This window comes from Sarcophilus harrisii, chromosome 5 (assembly GCF_902635505.1).
Source record: "Sarcophilus harrisii chromosome 5, mSarHar1.11, whole genome shotgun sequence".
NCBI lineage: Eukaryota > Metazoa > Chordata > Mammalia > Dasyuromorphia > Dasyuridae > Sarcophilus > Sarcophilus harrisii.
In genome coordinates, this window is record NC_045430.1 from 137,916,665 (window position 1) to 137,939,994 (window position 23,330).

Here is a 23,330-nt window from a genome sequence, read left to right on the forward strand (position 1 = left end):
CATGTTTTCACCTGTTCTTATGACTTAACATTTGTCAGTTGCTGGCAAGGAAATATGGGGATTTCCAGGATGAAAGCCAGACTGGCATGTTTCCTGACATAATGATTTTTAGTAGAATCACGTGCCTTCTTATATTCAGCATTTAATTTCTTACTTTCACTTGTACTTTCTTTACACAATTGTGCCTATTATAAAAAATATATTTTACATTAAAAATATTCTGGTACTATTAAATAATTGGAAAATTATTTCCATTATTTCTATCAGTTAAAGAAAGAAAATCAATACTCCTCAAGATTATCTCAATGAAATGCCTTATAGTTGGAAAGAATTTGGTAAACTTAAATTTATTTGAACTGTGTTTGCTATTTTTCTGACTTTAGATTTCTTTATCTTCTGGCAATCATCAAGTTATTCTTTTGATCTTCCCTTTCTTTCATGAACTTTCCATAATATTATTTTTTCTCTTTAGAAGAACTAGAACTAATGGATAGAAGTCCCTTCCTTTTGAAAGGACATATCAATTTTTTTAACTTAAATACAAAATGAGAAAAGGAAAAAAAAAAAATGCTGTGTAAACAGCAGATCATAGGAAAGGATTCTATATAAATAGTAAATTTCTATTTCATGAAAATCTATGTAGTACTACATATTTTTTTCAAAGCTTCCCAGCTGTTCTTTGCTTCCTTGTTGGTTTTCTTTTGTTTTCTATTGTGTACTTTTTACTTTTTCTCCTCTTCCTCCATCTCTCGTCCCTAAAGAAGGATACAAAGAAGCATGGAGATGGTATATATGTATATTTATGTGTGTATATGTGTGTATACTTATACATAGATATCTAGAAACATACACATATATGTAAGACCATACTATGCTTATTTTCACCTGTCATTTGTTTCTCTGAGGCGTCTTCTTTTATAGGTCCAAGTCTTTTCCATGTTTTTTTTTTTTTAAATCAACTAGCTCATCATTTTCTACAATGCTCTTCTTTATAATATAGTTTAAGGTCTGATACTGCTGAATCTACTTGCTTGATCTTTTACTATTACAAATGAACTTTGTTGTTATTTTTTTCTAAGTCAGTAAAATAAATTTTTAGTAATTTAATTGGAATGACATTGAACAAATGAAATTTTTATTTTAAAATTTATATTTGCTTTACCTATCCTTGAACAATAAATATTACTTTACATAGATCTGAATTTATTTGTATAAAAATATTTCTGTTCATATTGTTTCTGTGTCTGTTTTGGCAGTTATATACTCGCATATTTTATATTGTCTAGATATTCTAAATGGTCTAAAACTATATTGAATAATATTGCTGACATAGTACAGTTTCTCTGTTTTTTACTTTTTATTAAATCTATTTTAATTTTGACTTTGAGATCATAATCACTATCCCTGTTTTTTTTTTATATAACAACTTCTACTCCTGCTCTTTATTTTATCTTTGTATATAACTCTTTTTTCTAATGTTTCCTGAAAATAGCATATTGATTAATTCAATTATTAATCAGATACCCATTTTTTGTTTTAAAGGTAAATTCATCCTATTCACTTCTTAAGCTACAATTACTTTCCATGTACTTTCTTCCTTTCTATTTTTCCTCATTGTCCTTCTCATTCCTCTACTTTACTTCTACCCACTATTTTGCCCTCCTATTCTTTAACCTACCATCCCACAAAAAGTCCCTCCCTTATCCTCTCTGCCACCCTACCATTTCTATCTGAATTTAGAAGACTTTTTTTTAGAATATGTGTGTGTGTGAGTGTGTGTGTGTGTGTGTGTTTCCTTCTTTAATCCATTCTTGATGAGAATAAAGTTCCAGCACTACCTATCTTCCTCAATTAATTTCTTTTATATGTCCTTTTTATCTCTCCCTACAGTTTCATTTTTAAAATTGCCCTCTCTTACTCAGCTCAGCACCAGTCTTTCTTTCAACTACACAAATACAAAATCTTTAAGATAAGCCATCATAAAAGCACTGATAATATTTTCACATCTAAGAAGTAAAGAACTTGTCCCTATTGAATCACTTATATTTGATCTTTAATGTTTACCTTATATTTCATCTAGATATTATATGTTGAATTTTCCCTTAAGTTCTGAAGTTTTTGTCCCAAAAATCTGAAAGTCTTTGAGTTCATTAAATATGCTTTTTTCCCCCATTCAGGGTTATACTTAATTTTTCTGGGCATGTTACCCTTGGTTTTGCCAAGCTCTTTTGCTCTAAGGAATATAGTATTCCAAGATCTATGTTCCTTCAATATAGTAACTGCTAAGGTTTGTGTGATCTTATTTAAATTGTGGATTTTTTGTTGTTGTTATTTCCAAAATTTTCTCTTTAACCTAGGAGATATTAAACTTGGATATGATATCCCTGTGTATTTTCTTTCTGGTATCTCTTTCAAATGGTAATAGGTAGATTTTTTTTTTTTTTAATTTCTACTCTGCCTTCATATTCTAGAACTTTAGGGCAATTTTGCTTGATAATTTTTTATAATATTGTACCAATATTCTTTTTTTAAAATTACATTTTCCAGGAAATCTATTTTTACATTATTTCTCCTCGGTCTTTTTGTTTTTCTGATGAAATCTTTTACTTCTATTTTTCTCATTGTTTTGATTTTGTTTCATGATTTCTTGGGTGTCTTAAAACATCATAAGTTCCCTTTGTTCAATTTTAGTTTTCAAGGAAATATTTCCCTCCTTAATTTTTTGATTCATTATTTAAAGTTAGCTGACATTGTTTTCATGATTTTCTCGAATTGCTTTTGTTTCATAATTTTTCCTCAATCTCTCTTATTTCATTTTTAAAGTTCTTTTTGAGGTCTTTCAAGAATTCTTTTTTTATGTATCGGGGACTATTTTATATTTCTCCTTGAAAAAAAAATGACTTTTTTTTAGCTCCATTATCTTCCTTTGAATATGAATTCAGATCTTTTGTATCTCCATAGTCATGATCTCTAGTTGGGTTTTTTCTCTCTTGCTCACTCATTTTTATTCTATTTTGTTTTATTTGGTTTTTAGCAGCTATTACTGTAATTAAGTTACAGTCCTAAGGTTTTAAGGAATAATGCCCCACATCTCAGGATTTTCTTACTATTATTTTCTGAGGCCTGTCTCAGGGCCCAATCTTGGACAATCCTCTCCATTCTTAAACTGCAGCTAGTACTCTCAAGACATACTGTCTTGCTAATGATCTTACTCCTTGCATTCCCCCCAATAACTGAAAACTACATCTGTCCTCTCTGCCCCAGAAATGAAACCAAGGACTCTGCTCTCTTTCAAGTGTCCATAGCCAACAGGCTATCTGCCTTCCCACTCATTAGGCCAGGACATGTCTGGTTAGCACAGCTAAGTTTGGTGTCCCTCAACTCGGGAAGATCCTTCAACCTTCTATAGCAATCAAACCCCTATACTGTCTGCAAAATGAAAGTTTCTAAAATTGAGCCTGCCTCTCCACCCAGCTGTTCGAGGGCTTATTGTTTGTTGATTCTGCAAAGTAGCCCTGGGAATGCTTGCACTTCATTCAGGATGAATCACAACCCCTGAAATTGGATCTTTCCTAAGGTTTTCTCAAATTGTCTTAGAAAAACAGTTATTAAACTAGTGTTTAATTCTCCTGCTCTGAGATGATGTTCTTTTTTTTTTTTTTCTTCTTTTGTGGAGAAATTTGGAGAACTGACAGTTTTGTGACTTAATCTGCCATTTTCCCAGAATCCTCTCTAGAAATCATAAATCAGTTCTTAAATACCATCAGAGAAGAATCGATTTTTTTTTTAATTTTGGTTAGTCTATTATCTGAATTAAATATTTTCAAAAACAGAATTAACTAGTTTGGCCAAAAGTTTTCCAAAATTATTTTCTCTATAACATAATTATTCTTCTTTCATGACTGCCCCATTTTTCCTACAAAGGCTTCTGAACTTCCTCATACGAATATATAAATGCTATATTTGGATTCAGGAACCTGGGTTTAAATCTGGCTCTTGTCTTTTAGGGAGCAAAGTATTCAGATATCTGCCTTGTTACTGTAGACAAGTCATTTTAACCTTTCTCAACTAGACAGTCTTATCATCTGTAAACCGGGAATAATAGGTGTAAATTGCTTTGCAATCTTTTAAGAACTTAACAATACTAGCTATTATTGTGCAGTCTTATCATCTGTAAATTAGGGATAAATTGCTTTGTAAACCTTAAAGAACTTTAACAATGCTATGTATTATTGTATAAGCAGGTAGGTGGCCCAGTGGGTAGAGCTGTAGGTTTGGAAGCAGGATGACCTGAGTTTAAACTCAGCCTCAGACATTCCATTAGCTATGTGACCACAGGCAAGTTACTTAATATTTGTTTCCCTTAATCCAGTGGAGAAGGAAATCGCAAACTATTACCATATCTTTGTCAAGAAAATCTCATGGACAATATTGACATGCTATGGTCCATGGAGTCATGAAGAATTGGTCATTACTGAGTTAACTGAACAATAACAACAAATTATTGTATCACATTGATTATGCTAAGTAACTTTTCTTGGCCTCAAATTTCACTTCAGTCAAATGAAAAGTTTGGTTTAGATGAACTTCAAAGTCTGACCCAGATCTACAATACTAGTATATAAAGTTATTTCCTCCTCACCACTACCATATCTCATGCTATCTTAAACAAAATATACAATCCCATTGCAAATTAAGTCATACACATAAGTCTCAGGAGAATCTAGAAGGTCAAAATTGCCTTTTTTGCAACAAAATCACTGTGTTTATATTTAGATATTTGTAGTCATGGGTTACATTGCTAATTCCCTTCTTAGAGTGTATCTTCTTTGACACCTTCTTCTTCATGTTGAACATGTCTAAGGTATCAGGTTTGTGAGTTCTTTACCCTTTCCTTTTTTATTTTAAAGTGCTGTTAATAACTTTTGCAAGATTCCTGGTAAATATGTTTGTTTTTACTGGTCTTTGAGCTCGTCATTCCTATTTTGAAATCATGGTCTCAAAATTCAAATTCAATTCTCAAGGGCCCTGTTCTTAGCTGCTATTCACTTCTTAGATCCATATTTTTCTTCATAATTATGTAAATTTAGTTAGAATTCATTAGAAGGGGCATCTAGGTGGTGCAGTGGATAGAGCACCAGCCCTGAAGTCAGGACAAACAGACTTCAAATTGGGTCTCAGACCCTTAATACTTCCTAGTTGTGTGACCCTGGGCAAGTAACTTAACCCCAATTGCCTCAGGGGGAAAAAAAGCAAAAAAATAATAATAATAATAATTCATTTGAATAATACTACTTTTGTTCTCAAAACCTTTAATTCTTTGCCCAGGATTTTATATTCTTTGGCAATATTTTCTAGGTTCCTTTGTTGTTTTGATTTATCTCCATATATCTCACTAAAAGTGGGTGATATCTGTTATGTTCCAGATGATGGCAGATCCCCTCCAGGGAATATTTCAGATAATGGTATAGCTACCTCAGTACCTCTACTGAGGGAGTTATGAACCACCATTATTCTCTTCAATTATCTCTGATGCCAACCTCTTATTGGATTACATTTTATCTAATGACACCTGAAAATCCCCATACTTTGGACCACTGCTTTTGGAAGCAGCTTCTCCCAGAGTTAATCCAGATCTCTTTTCTACAGGAAGAGATACAAAATCTTCAATAGTCTGTCTCTTTCTGTTACCTTCCTCCAGCTTACTTCTTTACACTTATGAATCAGTTACAATTCATGCTTATTCTTAGTGACTACTTACTGACCCTTTTTCATGCTGAAAAAACATCCATTTAAATGTTTTTTTTATTGGGACTTTTGTCAGGAATTGCCATGGTGATAACTGGTCCATGATTTACACAATCCTTTTCTAAAAACTAAGATAGCATCTGACCATTTCTTATTTTCCAATAAACCTTATTTCCTATTCCAATAACCCATCAGAAAAAAAAAAAAAAGGTAGCAACAGTGTGGTTCATAAATTTCATCTGTGCAGTATAAGAGTATAATTCATCTTACCTGGAGAGGTGAATTAATTTAAAAGGTCCAGATGTTTTCCTCACCTTTGCTTACTTACCTTAAGCTCTAATTCTCCCTTAACCATATCATTTCTCTTTCCCAACCAGAAGATCAGCCAGCTTGATAAAGAATGCCCTGGTTCTGATTCTGAATCATTCCTTACTTTCTGCCTGTGTGATGTTTGCAGGTCATTTCACTTTTCTGAGCAAATGAAGGTTTTAGACTATATGGTCTCTGAGATCCCTTGTAACTCTAAATTTCTGGTCCTTATTATAAGAGATGACCTATAGAGCAACTCCATTTAAATGTTACCATCTATCTTAATATGTCAAAGTTTGTACCAACAAACCTAGTTCTCTTCCCTCCTCTCCCTTGGTACTTCTGACTTTAAGGCTGGTTCTCTATTCACTGTACCACCTAGCTGCCCTCATATTTTTAAATTTCTAAAGTGCTTTACATATAGTATTTCAAAGGTTCATCACAACTCTGTTAACTTACAGATGAGGAAACTGAAGTTTAGAAAATAAAAGCGATTTACCTAGAGTCACACACATTTAATCTCAAAGCTAATATTCATTTTCCTGTATTCTATTGTTGAATCATTCATATTAATATCTAGAGTGAAATTCATTTTTCTTACCTAAAATATAAAGTTTTATTCAGAGTAAGACTCTTTTAAATTATATTTTCAAAACTTAGTGTTTATAAAAGTGATTCTTTCTACAGCAACAACTATATGTTGGCTCAGCTGCTGGAATTGCCCAGTTACCTTTACATCGGTGTGATATATATGGAAAGGCCTGTGCAGAGTGTTGCCTTGCTCGAGACCCATATTGTGCTTGGGATGGTTCTTCATGCTCTCGCTATTTTCCTACTGCAAAGAGGTAAGTTTGACAGGGGCTTTAATATATGTACATGTACATTATCTACATGGGTATGTATACACATTTTTTAAAAAGTTCATTGTTAAACATTAGGAGATTTTATGATTTTTGCCTTAAGTTTTTCTTAGAACATCTTCTATTCCAAATAGAACAGTATAAGAATCTTTTCCTAGGCATCATCTAAAAAGAAGTAATCACATATTAATGGGTTATATGACTGGTGTTTTACTAAATATTCTCAAAAGGCACAAGGGAAAAACTAGAGTGCTATACTCAGAGGAACAAAGAATTCTGCTGAATAATAGAGTAGAAAACAAAAAATGTCTCCTTGGAATTTTCCTCAAAATACAATGTAATTAACATATTTTGAAGCACTTAAAGTGAGGCTGTGAAATCATCAATTTTTACTGATTGTAGAAATGCCAAGTATTTATATATGCCGTCAGAATAGTATGCTTTGGCCCATTGTATTAGGAAAAATCTAAGTATCATGTTAGTTAAATGACTTGTGCAAAAGAATAGTCACAGATAGGAAGGACATAGTCGTTGAATACTGGGGTCAACATAGATGCAGGTAGGTATTGATAAGCATAGAGTTTCCCTGGTTTCTTTTCCTGCCACAAAGCTCGTATGAAGAAAAGTACTTATAAGCACAACAGCTCCTTCATTCTGATTCATAGAAATGTTAAAGACCAAGTGACTAGAGCAAATCATTTATGAATAAGGAAGAAAGAAAAAGAGAGGGGGAAGAAGGAAAGGAAGAAAGACAGAAGGAAGAAAAAGAGAAAGAGGGAGTAGGGAGGAGAGAGACAGGCAAGGAGGCAAAGAGAAAGAAAAGAAAGGAAGAAGGGGAAGTAGAAGGGGAGGGAGTAAGGATGGAAATTAAAAATCCAGAAAGAAACCTTTATAATTCAGTTTTCTATTTTCCAGAAGATACTTGTGTCAGCAGTATCCCTTAATTCTCAAGCGGGAACCTGTTTTTTCCGCAGATGAGAGCCTTCCCCTTGAAATTCTATCTGTATTACAGGAATGCCTATTGTATCCAAATTCTTACAATAGCCAGGTTTGAGTCTTTACCTTCAAAACTGTGTTATATAATATGTCATACATGATTGATTATATAACATATAATAATTAAATTAGGTTTTATTTATGTATATATGTCTGTATCTGTGTGTGTGTGTCTGTATAGCTTCTAGATGGAGAGTGGATAGAGTACCAGGTATGGAATTAGTTAAGACTCATCTTCCTCAGTTCAATTTTGGCCTCAGACACTTCCTATTAGTTGAATGACTCTGGGCATGTCATTTAATCTTTTTTGCCTCAGTTCCTCAAATAAAAAAATGAACTGAAGAAGGAAATAACAAACCACTCAGTATCTTTGCCAAGATAACCCTAAATGTCCACAAAGAGTTGGACAAAAACTCAAAAATGACTGAACAACTGCAACAAATATATATGTGTGTATGTATACATATACATGCATATACAGACTAAATTATTATTTTGTCTATCTTCAGGCTTTGTTGTTAGCAAGTTACCTAGAGAGACAATGTGATAAAACTGCAAGTGTTATGTCTTTAGAGGCTATGGGTTCACTCTGCTACTACTGAATAGCTTGAATGGTTTTCTCACGAGTGAAATAAGATAATAGATAATCTATCTCTAAGGTGCCTTAGAACTCTAATTCTAAAATTCTGTGATCCTATTTGGAATATGGTATATCACAAATCAGACTTATAAATGTATTATTTTATGAAAAATTATCATCACTGAATGAGTATTTGCTATTATGCATCTATATAATCTGTATGACAGAGCATTTAATCCCATGAAAGGCCTGGAAAGTGGCTGTTTTCTTAGCTCCTATCCCATCACACCACCCTCAAGATATTGTTCTACCTAATATACTAACATCTACACCATCCCTATTTGTAAACCTATACTTTTCTTTTTTTTTTAATTTTTTATTTAATAGCCTTTTATTTACAGGTTATATGTATGGGTAACTTTATAGCATTAACAATTGCCAAACCTCTTGTTCCAATTTTTCACCTCTTTTTTTTTTTTTTTTTTTTTTTTTAATTTAATAGCCTTTTATTTACAGGATATATACATGGGTAACTTTACAGCATTAACAATTGCCAAACCTCTTGTTCCAATTTTCACCTCTTATCCCCCACCCCTCCCTAAATGGCAGGATGACCAGTAGATATTAAATATATTAAATATAACTTAGATACACAATAAGTATACATGACTAAAACATTATTTTGCTGTACAAAAAGAATCAGACTCTGAATTATTGTACAATTAGCTTGTGAAAGGAAATCAAAAATGCAGGTGTGCATAAATATAGGGATTAGGAATTCAATGTAATGGTTTTAGTCATCTCCCAGAGTTCTTTTCTGGGTATAGCTAGTTCAGTTCATTACTGCTCCATTAGAAATGATTTGGTTGATCTCGTTGCTGAGGATGGCCTGATCCATCAGAACTGGTCATCATCTAGTATTGTTGTTGAAGTATATAATGATCTCCTGGTCTGCTCATTTCACTCAGCATCAGTTCGTTAAGTCTCTCAGGCCTTTCTGAAATCATCCTGTTGGTCATTTCTTACAGAACAGTAATATTCCATAATTTTCATATACCACAATTTATTCAGCCATTCTCCAACTGAGTGGACATCCATTCAGTTTCCAGTTTCTAGGCACTACAAAAGGGCTGCCACAAACATTCGTGCACATACAGGTCCCTTTCCCTTCTTTATAATCTCTTTGGGATATAATCCCAGTAGTAACACTGCTGGATCAAAGGGTATGCACAGTTTGATAACTTTTTGAGCATAGTTCAAACTACTCTCCAAAATGGTTGGATTAGTTTCACAACTCCACCAACAATGAATCAATGTCCCAGTTTTCCCATCCCTCCAACAATCATCATTATTTTTCCTGTCATCTTAGCCAATCTGACAGGTGTGTAGTAGGTATCTTAGAGTTGTCTTAATTTGCATTTCTCTGATTAATAATGACTTGGAGCATCTTTTCATATGACTAGAAATAGTTTCAATTTCTTCATCTGAGAATTGTTTGTTCATATCCTTTGACCATTTTTCAATTGGAGAATGGCTTGATTTTTATATAAATTAGAGTTAATTCTCTATATATTTTGGAAATGAGGCCTTTATCAGAACCTTTGACTGTAAAATATTTTTCCCAGTTTATTGCTTCCCTTTTAATCTTGTCTGCATTAGTTTTGTTTGTACAAAAACTTTTCAGTTTAGTATAATCAAAATTTTCTATTTTGTGATCAGTAATGATCTCTAGTTCTGCTTTGGTCATAAAGACCTTCCCCTTCCACAGGTCTGAGAGGTAAACTATCCTATGTTCCTCTAATTTATTAATAATTTCATTCTTTATGCCTAGGTCATGAACCCATTTTGACCTTATCTTGGTGTCTGGCGTTAAGTATGGATCAATGCCTAGTTTCTGCCATATTAGTTTCCAATTTTCCCAGCAATTTTTATCAAACAGTAAGTTCTTATCCCAAAGCTGGGATCTTTGGGTTTAGTCAAAGACTAGGTTGCTATATTTGTTGACTGTTTTATCCCTTGAACCCAATCTATTCCACTGATCAACTAATCTATTCCTAGCCAATACCAAATAGTTTTGGTAACTGCTGCTCTATAATATAATTTTAGATCTGGTACAGCTAAGCCACCATCATTTGATTTTTTTTTTCATTAATTCCTTGAAATTCTTGACCTTTTGTTTTCCATATGAACTTTGTTTGTTATTTTTCTAGGTCATTAAAATAGTTTTTGGGAGTCTGATTGGTATAGTGCTAAATAAATAGATTAGTTTAGGTAATATTGTCATCTTATTATATTTGCTCGCCTATCCAAGAGCATTTAATATTTTCAATTAGGTTAGGTCAGACTTAATTTGTGTGAAAAGTGGTCTGTAATTTTGCTCATAAAGTTTCTGATTTTCCCTTGGCAGATAGATTCCTAAATATTTTATATTATCAGTAGTTACTTTAAATGGAATTTCTCTTTGTAACTCTGACTGTTGGATTTTGTTAGTGATATATAAGAATGCTGATGACTTATGTGGGTTTATTTTATAACCAGCAACTTTGCTAAAGTTGTGGATTATTTCTAATAACTTTTTAGCAGAATCTCTGGGATTCTCTAAGTATACCATCATGTCATCAGCAAAGAGTGATAATTTGGCTTCCTCATTGCCTATTCTTATTCCTTTAATCTCTTTCTCAGCTCTTATTGCTATAGCTAGCGTTTCTAATGCAATATTAAATAGTATGCAGTGATAGTGAGCAACCTTGTTTCACTCCAGATCTTATGGGAATGGTTGCAGTTTGTCTCCATTACATATGATGCTTACTGATGGTTTTAAATAGATGCTGCTGATTATTTTAAGGAAAAGTCCATTTATTCCTATACTCTCAAGTGTTTTTAATAGGAATGGATGTTGGATTTTAATCAAATGCTTTTCTGCATCTATTGAGATGATCATATGGTTTTGTTAATTTGGTTATTAACATGGCCAATTATATTGATAGTTTTCCTAATATTGAAACTAGCCCCATTCCTGGTATAAATCCTACTTGATCATAGTGTATTATCTTGGAGATGATTTTCTGTAGTCTTTTTGCTAATATCTTATTTAAGATTTTAGCATCAATATTCATTAGGGAGATTGGTCTATAATTTTCTTTCTCTGTTTTCAGCCTACCTGGTTTAGGTATCAGTACCATGTCTGTGTCATAGAAGAATTTGGTAGGACTCCTTCATTCCCTATTTTATCAAATAATTTATATAGCATTGGGGCCAATTGTTCTTTAAATGTTTGGTAAAATTCACATGTAAATCCATCTGGTCCTGGGGATTTTTTCTTAGGGAGTTGTTTAATTGCCTGTTCTATTTCTTTTTCTGAAATGGGACTATTCAAACAATTTACTTCTTCCTCTATTAGTCTGGAAGTCTGTATTTTTGGAGTAGTCATCCATTTCACTTAGGTTATCAAATTTATTGGCATAAAGTTGAGCAAAATAACTCCTTATTATTTCTCTAATTTCCTCTTCATTGGTGGAAAGTTCTCCCTTTTCATTTTAAGACTACTAATTTCATTTTCCTCCTCCTTTTTCTAATCAGATTTACCAAAAGGCTTATCTATTTTATTGGCTTTTCATAGAACCAACTCTTAGTTTTATTAATTAGTTCAATAGTTTTTTTACTTTCAATATTTTTAATTTCTCCTTTTAATTTTAAATTTCCAATTTAGTATTTGATTGGGGGTTTTAATTTGGTCTTTTTTAGTTTTTTAGTTGCAAGCCCAATTCATTAATCTTTTCTTTCTCTGTTTTATTCAAGTAAGCCTCTAAGGATATAAAATTCCCTCTTATTACGCTTTGGCTGCATCCCACAAATTTTGGTATGATGTCTCATCATTGTCATTATCTTGAGTGAAATTATTAATTGTATCTATAATTTGCTGCTTCACCCAATCATTTTTAAGATGAGATTGTTTAGTTTCCAATTACTTTTGGTCTATTTCCCCTAACTTTTTGTTGAATGTAGTTTTTATTGCATCATGATCTGAAAAGAAAGCATTTACTATTTCTGCTTTTTGCATTTAATTTGAGGTCTTTATGTCCTAATATATGGTCAATTTTTGAATAGGTTCCATGAACTGCTGAGAAGAAAGTATATTCCTTCTATCTCCATTCAATTTTCTCCAAAGATCCAACATACCTAATTTTTCTAATATTCTATTTACTTCTTTAATTTCTTTCTTATTTGTTTGTGGTTTGGTTTGTCTAATTCTGAGGTGCAAGGTTGAGGATCTCCTACTATTACAGTTTTGTTGTCTATTTCTTCTTGCAACTCTCTTAACTTCTCCTTTAGGAAGTTGAGTGCCATACCACTTGGTGCATATATAGTTTAATATTGATATTGCTTCGTTGTTTATGCTACCCTTTAGCAGGATGTAGTTACCTTCCTTATCTCTTTTAATTAGATCAATTTTTACTTTTGCTTGATCTGAGATAAGGATGGCTACCCCTGCCTTTTTGACTTCACCTGAAGCATAACCAATTTTTCACCTCTTAACCCCCCACCCCTCCCCCAGATGGCAGGATGACCAGTAGATGTTAAATATATTAAAATATAAATTAGATACAATAAGTATACACGACCAAACCATTATTTTGCTGTACAAAAAGAATCAGACTTTGAAATATTGTACAATTAGCTTGTGAAGAAAATCAAAAATGCAGGTGGGCATAAATATAGGGATTGGGAATTCAATGTAATGGTTTTTAGTCATCTCCCAGAGTTCTTTCTCTGGGCGTAGCTGTAAACCTATACTTTTCAATTCACAGTTCTACTGGTAAGAGTTCTGGTCAAGTACTCATACTTTATCTGTATCTTCCCCTTTGCTTCTACTCCCTTCTCTTTGAGATTATTCCCTTTCTCATGTCTCATTCTAGGTTTTGGAAAAGAAAAAAACAAGGTTATGCTATAATTTTTTAAGTTCCCAAAACAAACTCCACTTTCTGGTAAGATATCCTTTTCTCCTCTAAAGGAGATAAGCTTCTCCAATCTCAGGAAATGCTTCCAATTTGCTCTGGGATTGACAGGATTCTAATCTCCTCCTTGCCCTATTTCCTTTACTTAAAGTTAAGATGGAATTATTTAAATCACTTTAGAGTACTAGGAATCTCTGTCTTTAACCACCCTCAAAGTATGTATGCCTATAGGACATTTCTATCTTTAAAGTGAATTCTGGGGAGACTAGAAGAAAAAGGAAATTCCAACTAGATACATAAATTGCTGTGGACATAGAGTTGTTATTAATATATAACTAATTACATAATAACTATTTATCCACTAAGGAACACTGTTCTCCACTGCTTTATCTTTATGTATAATAAAGACTAAGCATTTGCAATTCCAATCTGACTCTATCAGTTATATGTTTTACCTAATACAAGAGGGCTCTCAGGAAAATAACTAACTTTCTATGATTAACAAAGAAGTAGCAACCTTTATCTACTAGAGCTGCCCCTTTTGTTGGTTGCATTGTCTATCTCACTAGGTGGTGTGCTCTGTGTGAATTTATATAATTATTCTCTTGACTTAATCTCTATCTACCAGAAAAATCTACCCTCTCCCCTTTGTGCTGAATTTTAATAAAATCAGCTGCAAACAAAAAGCTATCCCTCGGGATGCATGTCTGTGACTTCTTCCAAAGCCATAAGGCCCTTAATCAGCATATTAGACATATACCAAACTCAAGAACACCAGGATCAAAATTCAGGTTTAGACCTCCCTCTCAGAGACTCCTAATAGGAGCCATAAAAATAGCTCATGCTATTATATTTGTGGCCTCCTAATGGGTCAGTGTCAATTAAGGGAACTAGGAATAGGACTCTTACTAAAGCTCTTACTTAAAGACAATGAGGCCTTTTTCCTTTACTCATTGTTCTGTCCCTGAGACGTCTGATCTGATCCTACAACTGCTTTCCAGAATGGCTTGCCTATGGGCCAAACTGCATAGGATGCCATTTGGTCCTTCTTTTTATTCCTCAGTAGTAGAGTAGCATGCTGGACTTAAAGGAAAACCCAGATAACAAAGAAATGTTTTTCATCCTTGAATTTCCTATTCCCAAATGTCACATCCTCCATCTATTGCATCTCATGTGTATTGCTCCAGGATTGTATCAAATGTACAAAGGCCACAAAACAAGGATGGGGAGGAAGGAAGAAATTATAATATTGCCTACACTTAAGAACATATACTGTACCCTAAAACTATAGACAAGTAGATAACTTGCTTAAATATCTAAACAGATCTGTGATTTATCAATGTGGTTATTTCTTCCACTGGTGTAGTTTATGACTCACCCATCACCCATTTTCAAATTCAAGAATTGTTGTATATATTTAAAACCTTTTTAGAGGATAAACCCAACAGTCTGAAGACATTTAAATAAAGAGTTCCTTATTTGAGATCTACAAACTTAAAAAACAATTCATAATTTGTTCTCTTTGTAATTCTATAAATTTAATTTTGTGCATTTAAAATATTGTAAGGTATGCATATGATAGCTTTATCAGACTGCCAGAATCCATCACACACACACATTAAGAGCCCCTGCCCTCAAGTAGCTCACAATTAATGATTTTTAATTGTGAAAAATTGTCTTTTCTACCAAACAAAAAGCAGTTGCACTAACTAGTATATCTTTACCAGAAGGTCAACTGGAATCTACATCTGAGACATTTAACAAAAAAAATTCATAATGTCTTATTATGCCAGTAGCTCAAAATACAAGAGGTGCAAGCAAATGAAACCAAAAATTGGTTGTGGTATACTCTAGAATGCCATGTCTGCAGTGAGAAAGACTCATGTTTATGAGTTCAAATCTTCAGCACTCTATCCACTAGGGTATCTAGCTGCTCAAGCAATTACTTACTGTGTAGTTGACAGTAGCCAGATGTGTGACTAACATCTAATGTTATGAGGAAAGGTATTTGCCTGCGTGGAGCTTATATTTTAGCATGGAAAGGAAAACCTATATAAAAACCTATATAAAACATTGGCTCTGTTATTCTGGATCTCATCTTAATCTGTAAAAAGATTAAAGTGTCCTAAATGATGATTAAGGTCACTTACCAATTCAAATATTTTGATATTCTTAAAGGAAACCATCTCACTGTCCAAAGTTTTTCTGTGCTCAATTGTGGCTTCAAATAACAGTCCACAATTTTTGCTGATATTTGACACTGATTCAATTGGTCAGTGATAAATGGGAAAATACATAAGCTATATCAGATAAATCCAGATAGTGGAACAGCTGAAAAAGAATGTTTAAGTATTTTCAACTTGAATCTAAGTACTTGAAAATTTAAATTGTTTCACAATTCATACTTGTTTTTACCTGTTCTTAGCAAACAATAGTGCTGTCTTGTATCAGGTGCTTAATAAATACTTAATGAATTATTCTATTATCCTTCCTTAAATGTATTCTTAAACCATATTCATTTCAAGGAATTCAAGTATGTCTTCAATAAGAAGGGTATTAAAGGCTTAGTAGGAATATATGTATGTGTGTATGTGTGTGTGTGTGTGTGTATAAACACACATATATCATGTATATGGCAGTATAGATTACATAAAATATAATAAACTTTTCATAAAGCCTACAGTAGTTACTCCTGATTGAGGGCCCGAAGCTAGTTTACTTGACCTAACATCCCCATTTAAAAATACGACTTTCTAAAAGTAAGTTTTGTTTGTTTGTTTGTTTGCTTGCTTGCTTTTTTAGAAAATTCCCATTGATAAAATGTTTTGGAAGAAGCTGGGGGGTACAAAGTAGGTAGAACAAATTTCCTGTATTAGTATCTTTTGAACTAGTTGATTGTTGATTAAAAGAGTTGTAGCCTATCAAATTAATGCTGTTCTGGAATCCATTCATAAAGGTCCTTATCTTCAGCTTAAAAAATCAAAACCAAAATTGATGGGCTTTTGCCATGCTACTATAATATTTTAAAAAACTTATAAATATTAAGTATCTGATGACAAATAATGCCTTATATCAAACATACAAAATTCCTTCTTAGTATTCTCCCCTTTTATTTCTTTTTGAGCAAACTGTTGTTTTGGCAGATTGATCTTAAAAATTTGAATCTCAGTGAATAGATGAATGTAACATTGACCAAACATATAATAAATAATTAAATAACTACTACATAATAGTGAATATGAGTCTAAAAATAATAATTATTTAAAATTAAAATTTCATGCTTTCTAAGCATTTGTCATGAAGCAAATAGGTGATGTAGTGGATAATGTCAGGCCTGAAGTTAATAAAACCCATCTTTGGGAGTTCAAATTTTGCTTCATATAGTTATGTGACCTTGGGCAGATCACTTAACCTGTTTGCCTTAGTTTCCTCCTTTATAAAGTAAGTGGAAGGAAGAAATAGCAATTCACACCAGCATCTTTGCCAAGGAAACCTCAAATGGAGTCACAAAGAATGACTGAACAACAATAAAAAGTACTTTTTGCTACAGGCAACTTAAAAAAAAAAAAAGATTCAAGAGTAATAGAATTCAGCTTTGAGCAGAAGTTAAAAAGACCTCTCAGTCTTTGAAAATTCACACACCATCCCATAATTTAGTAGTAATCAAATTGAATAATTTGTTTAGACTGGAATTTGGGAGGACCTGGGGGAAGAAGTTTTTAATGAAAGTCCCTTTACCTGTCACAAATTGAACATTGAATATTATGATATGGCTGAAATATGTTTATTGAACCCCTTAAATTGTGAAAGTGTAAGAAATTATCATTAACACATTCCTCTTTTATTGTAGACACATTCTATTTAATCTATATCACTTGTCTAGCACTATGTTTTTAAAAGAGATTTTAAAAGAAGCTTTTGCTTATATTTTCTCCACATTAATTGCATTTTTAAAGAGCCTAAATGACAGTTGAGAGTCTCCTCAGATGCTTTGTGGTTCGTGTTTCACAAGTTCCCATGTTGGCTTAATTTTGAAATGTGTGACATTTGTTTGATATCCTCACTAATTCTACAAATAGAATTCTATAAATATGTTTGTCTTTGGAATTTATGAATGCAGTAACAGAATCCATGTTAGCAGCCTGAAATGATCTTCTTGTAACTTCTTTTCAATTACAGAGAGACATTTTGGAGATGGCAAATAACCATTAAATTAGAAAACAGAGAAAACTTGGGCCAGAATGTTCTTGCCTTTTTCAGTCCATTACACAAAGTCATCTGTCTCTCCACACCATTTCCCCACAACCATTAGGTTATGTACACACCTACACAGAGCTCCCTCCTTCCTTCTTTTACTTTGGTTAGCAGCATACTCACCCTAGTCAAAAATGTAAGGGAGTGAGGAAATCCAGAACACTTCACATCAAAGATGTCTCCTTGAGAACTAAAGTGTTTTGATGCTTTGGATAGAGATCTAAATTATTCAGTCCATTTTCCTGTCAGGTCAGAGATGCTATGCTTCATCGACTTAGAAGAGTTCCTTCAACCCTAAAAAATGTAAAAAGGTTCAGTTTGCATGATTATTTGTCTTACAAGACACAATATACAAAAAAATGTTAAATTTTGTATGATTTACAGATGGTGTTTATACTATGACTTCTAGCTGAGAAATGCAAAATATTTTGCAAAAATCCTGGAGCATTTTTGTATCCCTCACATAATATCTTTTTTGTGGTACTAGGCAAGGACGACTCAGGAAGTAATTCTTTAATAAATAAATAGAACAATTCCATGGCTAGGGGAATATGGTAGTTATGGAAATTAAAAAAAAATTCAAAGATGAACAATTCCATAGAGCAAAAGAAGTGATGTATATCTGAAATAAAACTGTTTAGATTTAAGTTTTATATTCCTTCTATTACTGGGAGATACATTATTCTCTTTGTAACCTTCCTTTCTTTCAACTCTTTTTCCCCCTTATTGTATTAGTATCAATTAATCAGAATTTTATAAACTCCATATTAAAATAACCCTAAACTATGTGGATTAATGTGAATAAGTGAACAATTATTCTTCAGCATCTACTAAATCCCGATCACTACACTAAATCCTGGGAGTGCAAATAAGATAGTGTACTCAAGGATTTCATGTTCTTATAACATATGTTAGAGGGAAGAGGAAGGAGATGGAAGTTTTGGTCTAAGGAATCCCATAGCTATGAGAAGAACTGCAGGACAGTGAACTGTTTCATCGTTTTCAGTAACAATGGTTTTAATAATTTGATTACTTTTCCTAGACTATGATATTGGGAGAAAGGCAATGGCATTGCTAGCAAATAATTGCAAAGGGTACATGCTTTATAGCTGAATTTGGCCATTTTTCTGTTGGATGACTAAATCCCTTGTGAAGCATGGCCTGTGCCTGGCTACATATAGGGAACTAGTTATCCCTTTGCATACTTATCCACCAATTCTTTTATGTGTAATCTTGAGAACTTCACATAAATTTTCTCATCCTCAGTGTTCCAAATGTAAATTAGTGGTCTAGAGTAAATGGTTAATAAGGTTTTTTTCTATTTTAAATCAATAATCCTATGATTTTTGGGGGGTAGCTTTAGGTAGTCCAGTGGATAGAATGTTGACCCTAGAGTCAGTAAGACCACCTACACTCAGATACTTTGTGTGACCCTGAACAAGTCATTTCACTTTGCTTCAGTTTCCTTATCTGTAAAATGAATTGGAGAAGGAAATAGAAAACCACTCCAATATCTTTGCCAAGAGAAGCCCAAATGGGGTCATACAGAGTAGGACAGGACTCAAGAACAAATACACAATCCTTTGATCCAATCAGCATAGCTTAGTCCCAGGGCAAAGTTTTAAAACTGAATGGATTTAATAATAGGCTCTGTAGGTGTTTGTGTGGGGAGGGAAGGAGGGGGGGAGGTTGTGGATGGGTATTATAATTTTCCAAACTTGAAATGATTCTAAATGGCATTAATAGCTTTAGAATTGGGGGAAGCAAAAGAGCAATATCATAATCAGAGAGAAAATAGGAAGGTAGGAAAGCAGGCTGGGGTGAAGAAGGTGAAAAGAGTGATAATTAAGAAGATATAAACTAACAGATGACATTAAGTTTAGAAATAAATACTATTTTGATAAAATTTTTCTTTGGAATTTTTTGTGAAATTCTTTCAGCTCATTATGTGGGCAATTTTTCTCATAGCTCTCATTTTAAAACTTAATATGGAATGGAGATTTTCCATTTTTGTTTTAGAGCTTTATTTCACTAAAACCTGTGATATAGGCATGCAAAAATATCATTCACCATACACCTGAGAGAATCACATATGGGGAAGTTGAAGAACAATAGAACGTGCAATTGTTTGTTCCTTTGTTTTTCCACCCCTTAAATGTGGGCAGAAAAAGGAATTAGCTGTACCATCTGGAAAAGCAGAACTTATTAACAATAAGGAAGGGTGACTTTAATGTAAACTGGTATGACTACATTTTTGTTTCATAAAGCAGTCTGTTTTTGTGTAGCTGTGATATTGTTCTGTTATCTAATTCCACTCTCTCTGCCCAGCCAAGACTTTGACCAAATACAACCCTGTTGTTGTTGTTGTTGTATTAAATGCTGAATATCCCCACACCTGTGGGGATAAATTGGATTTGCAGTCACAGTCAATTAGGACAAAAGAAACAGATGAGAATTGGTTTCCCCCAAAGTTGAGAGAGGCAGAGACACACAGAGATAGAGATGAAGAAAAGAAGGAAGGAAGAAAGAGAAAGAAAAGCTGATTTAAAAAGAATTTTGTTGCTCAAATCTTTATATATTAATGAAAAGATACCTTGGGGGGGGGAGGGAAGGGGTAAGGCTGGAAGAGGGAAGGGAAGGAAGATGAATTTATTGAAAGTTTTCCTTAGTAAATTAAACTAACCACTTCATGAAAATATGGGAAAAGTCATATTTTATCTCTCCTTGAATTGAAACATTAGGAAAATACCTCACTGGACACTTGTTTTGAACCTGTAAAATTCTTATCACAAATCATTTTTATTTATGAGTTGACAGTCTTCTCAATCAAGTCACTATTTGTTAAAAAAAAAATTGTTGTTGTTGTTGTTGTTATATCCGACTCTTCTGAACCCATGGACCATAGCATGCCAGGTCCTCCATTATCTCCTGAAATCCGTCCAAGCTCATCTTCATTGCTTCGATGTCACTATCCATTTCATGTTCCTCTCCTTTTGCCTTTAGTCCTTTCTTGTTAAAGCACAATATTATTTTAAATCCCTTTGCATTTCAAAAGTTAAATTAGCCCAAGCCTACCAGAGATGAATTCAAGATTCCTGTTTATTGCCATTATACAGATCAAACCATGAAGTCTTTGTAATCAATATTTGAAGACTTATTTTCCCATTATAAATTAGTACAATTGTTACACATTATTTTGGAACCCACATTGAAAAGTGCAATAAACTACTATATTCTAGTAAAAAAAAAATCACATAATTTTGCTTCATATTCTGAGATCTGTTTATTTGGTTCCTGACTTCATAAACATGGCTTTTTCATTATTCTTCACAAGCATTGAAGGGTATCAAATAGAAATCCAATAACCCATTTTCTAATGTAATGTTTTTAGACGCACAAGAAGACAAGATATACGCAATGGAGACCCATTGACTCATTGCTCAGACCTACAGCATCATGGTAAGTCACTATTCTGGTAAATATAGTCTCAGAGATTTTATACACACACACACACACACACACACACACACACACACACACACACAGAAGTACTTTTCTTTGTATACATGCAGCTGATGTAAGGATGCTTAGTGAAAAGTAGACCCTTACAAAAAGAGCAAAAGATCCCCAAGATAAATAGATGCAACAGACCTCTAGGATCCAGTTCAACAAACACTTATTAAGGACTTGCTTTGGTCAAGGACTAGGTTCAGTTTTGGGAGGGGGAGGAAAAGCAGAGAGAGAAAAGAGAAATCCTCTACCTTAAATAGCTTACTTTACCTGGAAAACACACACAATCAGAAAGAAATGAAAAACATGGTGAATATGACTTTTGTTTAAAAAAAAATTGAAGACTCAAAATAAAACATTTTAGACTATAACATGTTCACATAGAGACTTGCTGATTTCTAATATTTTCATCAAAAACTGAAATCAAGACAACTGCAGCATTCTTTTGAATTAATCCTATGGAATAATTTATGACAAAAAAAGGAGCGGCAAGGAACTATATAACTTAAAGGAAAAAAAATCTGCTTGTTCAAATGGTTAATGTATAAGTTAATAAATGTCAGGCAGACATTTTTGTTGGTATATCTAACAACTTGGATTGTGCTAAAAAAATATTTTTTCCCTCATGTTTAAGATAATTAACTTGGTCACCTTTGTACTGTTATTTGCAGTAAATTTCACTACAATGAAGTTTTACATCAAATTAATTCTAAATTGGGCTTCCTGAAAGTGTCAAGTCCTGTCTCAACAAGTAGCTAGTTCTTATTTATCCAAGTATAAAATAATAGGGATTGTCTCCCTTTAAGAAAGAACAATGGGATTATGCCTCCCTCTACTGGGGAAAAATTTTTTCTGTTTGATTTTAGTGGCATCATTGCTGTTTGCATATTTGTATACAGAGATGGGTAAATTTTTTTAAAAATGTAAGTTGTAGTGGTTTTAAATAAATATTTTATAATTTACTTCTTTATTTTACATTATGGTCATAACTGCCAGATTTTTCATCATTTAAATTAACCAAATTTTATTACCTCCTCGGGAATTTAAAAATAAGCTAATCATTGTAAGCACAAAATTAATATTTTGCTAATGCATGAAAATTCAATACAAAAAGAAAACACCTTCCATGAAAAGTATGTGATCACAAAATTCAATCCAAAGCAGATGAAAGTTTTCCAAAATCTTACTTTAGACTATGATCTTTTAAAAAATGTGATTGTATTTTCTACATAATGCCCCCCCCCACATATATAGAAAAATATGGGAGAACAGGATTTAGACTAATTTTCCTGAAAAAATTCATTCCAACAGGCAAACATTTTAAGCATTCTACTTGAAACTTTCTTATTATTTTCTTCATTCTTACATTTGGAATAATGATACAGATAAGGAACAAAAGAGTTTACACCAACAAATTTTTTTTTTTTAAATAATGGGTAGATATGTCTTGCTTTCAAATATGAATGAGAGTTTCAGAAGAATTTTTGTTTTAACATCCAGTCCCAAAAGACTTGTTTGCTAAATGAAACATTTCTAAGGCTTCAAATTCTTCAACTACTAATTATCCTATATTACTAAATTTTATTGTTGAAATAAAGTGTCATTAAATTGATTCAGGATATATTAAACTCAAATCATTTATTAACTGGGTGGTAAGTGATAGAGCATGTCATCTGACAACATATATTAAAAAGCTTATATATGCACTATAAAACAAGGTTGAAAGAGCTAGAAGGATAGAGAGATAAAATATAATTCCTGGCTTCATGGAGTTTATAACCTAATAAAGTTGGTAAGCTGTTAAGACATGTTCACAGATCAAATACAAACTATTTAATCTATAAGATTAAATAAACTAAGAGTAATATACTTCTATACTAATCATTTCTGAATGCAGTTTAAATTTGCTTTATTAATAGATTACTCTCTATTCCAATACATTGCCATTAAATTCTTATAAATATTGTGCTTATTTATTTTACCCATCAAGTGTACCTGATTGATATTACTAAACAAACAATAAACCAAAGGTAATCAAGCCAGAAGATCTGGGTTCTGGGCTTTGTTGTCAAATCTTACCAGCTGTTATTGTGGCTATAATAGGGTACTACTGAATTC

The 23,330-nt window shown here is 32.8% G+C and overlaps 1 protein-coding gene and 1 long non-coding RNA gene across 5 annotated transcripts in view; one reads left to right on the forward strand and one right to left on the reverse strand.

Moving 5' to 3' along the window:
• SEMA3A (semaphorin 3A) overlaps positions 1–23,330 on the forward strand; it is a 288,184-nt gene that overhangs the window by 245,892 nt on the left and 18,962 nt on the right. Inside the window, exons 14-15 of the mRNA XM_023504732.2 lie at positions 6,745–6,902; positions 21,094–21,161. Coding sequence (XP_023360500.1) covers positions 6,745–6,902; positions 21,094–21,161 — 226 coding nt within the window. The remainder of the gene's footprint in view (positions 1–6,744; positions 6,903–21,093; positions 21,162–23,330) is intronic.
• LOC116419329 overlaps positions 1–23,330 on the reverse strand; it is a 149,030-nt gene that overhangs the window by 67,768 nt on the left and 57,932 nt on the right. For all 4 annotated transcript variants that reach the window (XR_004229601.1, XR_004229603.1, XR_004229602.1 and 1 more), the window contains exon 2: positions 17,826–17,996. This is a non-coding gene — a long non-coding RNA (uncharacterized LOC116419329). The remainder of the gene's footprint in view (positions 1–17,825; positions 17,997–23,330) is intronic.